The sequence below is a fragment of the Terrapene carolina genome, unplaced genomic scaffold (assembly GCF_002925995.2).
Source record: "Terrapene carolina triunguis isolate 2854851 unplaced genomic scaffold, T_m_triunguis-2.0 Scaffold397, whole genome shotgun sequence".
In the NCBI taxonomy this organism is placed as follows: domain Eukaryota; kingdom Metazoa; phylum Chordata; order Testudines; family Emydidae; genus Terrapene; species Terrapene triunguis.
The window spans coordinates 482289-486665 of record NW_020664748.1 but is presented as its reverse complement, the minus strand read 5'-3'; the positions used below and the strand labels follow the sequence as shown (position 1 = coordinate 486665).

The 4377-nt window shown below is 62.5% G+C and overlaps 1 protein-coding gene across 3 annotated transcripts in view; it reads left to right on the top strand.

The window, feature by feature from the left end:
- The window catches only part of S100A16 (S100 calcium binding protein A16), a 9783-nt gene extending 7823 nt beyond the window's left edge, over positions 1–1960 (top strand). For all 3 annotated transcript variants that reach the window (XM_026658107.2, XM_026658106.2, XM_026658108.2), the window contains exon 3: positions 448–1960. In XM_026658107.2, the coding sequence (XP_026513892.1) occupies positions 448–612 (165 nt within the window). In that variant the 3' untranslated portion in view covers positions 613–1960. The remainder of the gene's footprint in view (positions 1–447) is intronic.
- The last annotated feature ends 2417 nt before the right edge of the window (positions 1961–4377 follow it).

Below are 4377 nucleotides of genomic sequence, written 5' to 3'. Positions count from 1 at the left end.
GGAACCCTAGTGTGTGAGTGTGAGCCCACGGGCAGCACCCAGCCATGCCACGGGGAACCCTAGTGTGTGAGTGTGAGCCCACGGGCAGCACCCAGCCATGCCACGGGGAACCCTAGTGTGTGAGTGTGAGCCCACGGGCAGCACCCAGCCATGCCACGGGGAACCCTAGTGTGTGAGTGTGAGCCCACGGGCAGCACCCAGCCATGCCACGGGGAACCCTAGTGTGTGAGTGTGAGCCCAACACTACCTCACGCTGTCCCCAACCAGCCTCCTTGCTGGCACCCTGAGGAGGGACCTCGGTGACCCAGCTCCAGTGCTGAGCTCCCTGCCCCATGGGGGCGGGGGTGCCCTGGGCAGCAGCTGACCGAGACGCCAGGCCAGCGAGTGCCGCCCCCCGGGCTCCCCAGCCCCTCCTGGCGTTTGAACGGCTCCGCGCTCTCTTCCCAGGACACCGGGAACAAGCGCGCGGCCGACAAGCTCATCTGTGACCTGGACGAGAACAAGGACGGGCACATCAGCTTCGAGGAGTACTGGACCCTGATTGGCGGCATCGCCAGCCCCATCGCCTGCCTCATCCGCCAGCAGGAGCATGGCACCAAGTTCACCAAGTAGTGCGGCCCGAGGGCACCAGCAGCCCCCCCGAACCCCCCCCCCGCCCCCCGGCTCGGAGCTCCCCCATTGCTGCTTCTCCCTGGGCCGTGTGTGATCCCCTGCCCCCCACAGCGCCCCTGAGGCCAGCGTCTCCCAGGGAGAGTGGATCTCCTTCCAGCTGGGGCTCAGCCCCCCGCTCCATCAGTCACCCCCCCCTTAGCCAGCGCTCGTTCACCCCTCCCGCCCACTGCTGGGCCGGCCCACAGGGCAGCAGAGATACCATCCTCCTGGCCTTGTTAGCAAGCTGCCTGCCGTGTCACGTGGCAGATCCATGGCCTCCTGGACCCTCATCCCTGAGCCAGGGCCCATGGTGCTGGCAGTCACAGAGCCATAGGTGATGGAGGAGAATCGCCTGTGGCTCTCTGCAGTACAGGGCTTATGTGACACATGCTGCAGTGGGTCTGACGTGTCAAGAAAGCAGATCCGCATTGTCCCAGCAAGAAGGGGGGCAGCAGGGACACACGCAGGCACACACAGACACATAGACACGCACACGCCAGTCAGTTACAGCCCGGTCGCTGCTTTTCCCGGGCTCCCCCGGTAGCTTGCTGATGCCGTATTGACCTTTGCAGCCCTGCCACCAAACACCCCTGGGGTGGCTCTGGGGCTGGGCTAATCCCTCGGGGGGAAGGCCCCGGCGCCTGTGCAGGGTTCACAGTGCTGGTGTCCCGGGGTCCTGCAGGGCTGGGACGAGGCCCTTTTCTCCTCTCCCTCTTAGGAGGCTGTGCTGGTTTTAACCCTTCCCGGTCTGCAGCTGAGCGCTGAGCCTTGCTGGAGAGCCCTGTGCGGCAGGGAGGGGTAAAATACACCCCCCGCCCCCCGCCCCCCACCGAGGCCCCGAGTGGGACAAGCCAAGTTCCCAGCCGTGCCTGTCTCCTGCCGCGTCATTTCCTCACTCTGTGTGTAGACGGGACTGGCTGGGGTTTTAGGCCCAGGCCGGGGCGAGGGAGGGATGCAGCCCCTTGGTGACTCTCCTTCTTAGACCCATTGTGCCAAACTCTGCCCTCAGTGCCTCCCCTGCAGCCCCCCCGGGCCGCCCCCCAGGTGGGGGTTCCAGGGCATTGACCCCCATCTATGACTTGAATGTTCCCGTTCTCAGGCCTGTCTGGCTCGGGATTCCGACCCCCATGATGGTTAGAAATCAACCCATCCGAGCTGATAAGAAACCTCTCCTTCCCTTTTGCTGAGCATCGTGACCGTTCTGTGGGGCCCATGGGGCTGTGGGGCTCGCCTGACCTTCCCCAATGCCCCCAGGGGCTGGTGCACGAGCTGGACTGTGAAATTCATAACAATAAAGTTTGGAGTGGGATCGGTGTCTGGGTCCTTCCCCTGGGCGGGCGGGCGAGGAGCTCACAGCGCCGTACCAGGGCGTTAGCTGAGCCCGCGAGGTCGGAGAATGTCGCCGTGTCCCTGACCAAACTGTACCGGAGACCCCTCCGCTGGTAGCAGGGTGAGACCCCCCGTCCCCACGGCCTGGCTGCTCACCCCACGGGGCCACTGGGACCAGGCAGCTGCCTAGGCCAGGCCAGAGAACGGCCCCACCAGAATTCCCAGTGCAGAGCTGCTAAAAACCAGCCCATCTTGATTTAAACATGGCCAGCGATGGAGAATCGACCACAAACCTCGGTAAATTGTAATGACGTCCCTCTTAAAAACGTACGTCTTGTTTCCAGTCTGGAGTCGGCTGGCTTCCACTGCCAGCCACTGGATCGGGTGAGACCTTCCTCTGCTGGACCGAAGAGCCCTCTGTTAAAGATTTGTTCCCTAGGTGGGTCCTTGTGAGCAAGTCATCCCCGGCCCTTCTCGGTGGGCAGCGAAATACATTGAGCTCCTGGAGACCCTCGCTAGAAAGCCGGTTTTCTGATCCTTTCATCGTTCCCCTGGCTCGTCTTTGAACCTTCTCCAATGCATACACTGGCCCTTTGACACACGGGTAAGCAGTTCTCACCCCCTGCAGCAGGAGGCAGCGGGGCACATGCGTGTGCACACATACACACACACACACATTGTCATGTGTTACCCCCATTGTACAGAGGGGGACACTGAGGCAACACGGGACCTGATTTCCTCAGTGTCACACAGTGAGTCGGGGCAGAGCTGGGGGTGGAACCCAGGAGTCCTGATTCCCCAGCCCTCCTCTCTAACTGCTAGACACCAGCTCCTCCCCAGAGCTGGGCACCGAACCCTTGAATCCTGACCCCATTCCCTCTAGCTATTAGTCCATCCCCCTCCCCACATAGACCCCACAAGTCCTGGCCCGTAGCTCCCCTGTTCTAACCCACTCAACCCCACGGCCCTCCCAGAACTAGGAACGGAACCCAGGAGTCCTGGCTCCCAGACCCGTCCCACCCCCCTCTCTAACGGCAATAAAAGCTCCGGTCCCTTCACGGGGGGCCTGACGAGCAATGGGCCGTTTCCCTTCTGGACGGGTGGAAACACAGAGTCTGAGGGGGCTGGATCCCCAGGGTGCAGCACGCCCCCTGGCTCCTGCCCGCAGAGGGGGCTGGGATGTAGGGTGGCCAGATGTCCCGACTTTATAGGGACAGTCCCGATATTTGGGGCTTTGTCTTATATAGGATCCTATTACCCCCCTCCCCCATCCTGATTTTTCTCCCTTGCTACCTGGTCACCCTACTGGGATGGGAGGGACCTGGCGCCTGGGGGAGGGATCTAAACAGGAGTGGCTGATTCTGGGGGGCTTGTGCTCTGTCCCCCCAGGGAAGGATGTGGGGACCCCAAGAGATGGGGGGTCACAACCAGGCCAGGGACAGCCAGGGCCTAAATATCTCCTGCCATAAGAGATGGGCCTGGCCCTTGGGGCTGAGTTGGGAGCTGGGGGAGGCTGGGCGCAGGCAGGCCCTGTGATCCCCTCTGCCCCCCGCCTGCAGCGCCCCGTGTGTTACTCCTGGCCTGGCCCCGGTATGTAGCTCTACCCCTCCAGGGAACGCTCTGCCGGCGGGGCCCCGGCTCCTCTCCGACGGCAGGACTCAGCCCTCGGGGGCCTCACGAAGCCACAACCCCAGCTCTAAAAGCCTGGGCCCCACTGCATGAGCTAATGGAGAATCTCCATCTGCTATTTGCAACATAGGGGCTATGACTTAGGGATGGACAGTTCTGATCCCATCCAGCAGAAGGCAGCAGTGGGTCTCTCTCTCTCTCTCTCTCTCTCTCTCTCCAGGGCCGCCCAGAGCGGGGGGCAAGTGGGGCAATTTGCCCCAGGCCCCAGGCCCTGCAGGGGCCCCCACGAGAATATAGTATTCTATAGTATTGCAACTTTCTTTTATGGAAGGGCCCCCCGAAATTGCTTTGCCACAGGGCCCCTAAATCCTCTGGGCGGCCCTCTCTCTCTCTCTCTCTCACACACACACACGCACATCTGACGCACTATTAAATCGAGCTCTTGCCATGCTCTAGTGCCACCACTAGGTGTCAGCAAACACTAGCACCATCTGTGAGCTCGGCACGCCAGTCCCCGTCACGCGTAGGGGCTCAGAGCGGGTGCAGCTGCCCCCCAAGGCCCTGGCACTGACCCCCCCCGCCCCGAGCACCTGTAATAAACCCCGGGCCCCGTGATGCCAGTTGGAGTCAAAGGAGACGCCCGGGCCCGTGGGCTTTGGCTAACGGGGGTGGCCGAGCTGGGGCAGTCTGGACCTGTGGGGGCGGGGGGAAGCGTTGCAAAGCAGGCCTAGGGTCTGCCTCTCTCTGCTAATTCATCTTCACAACCTC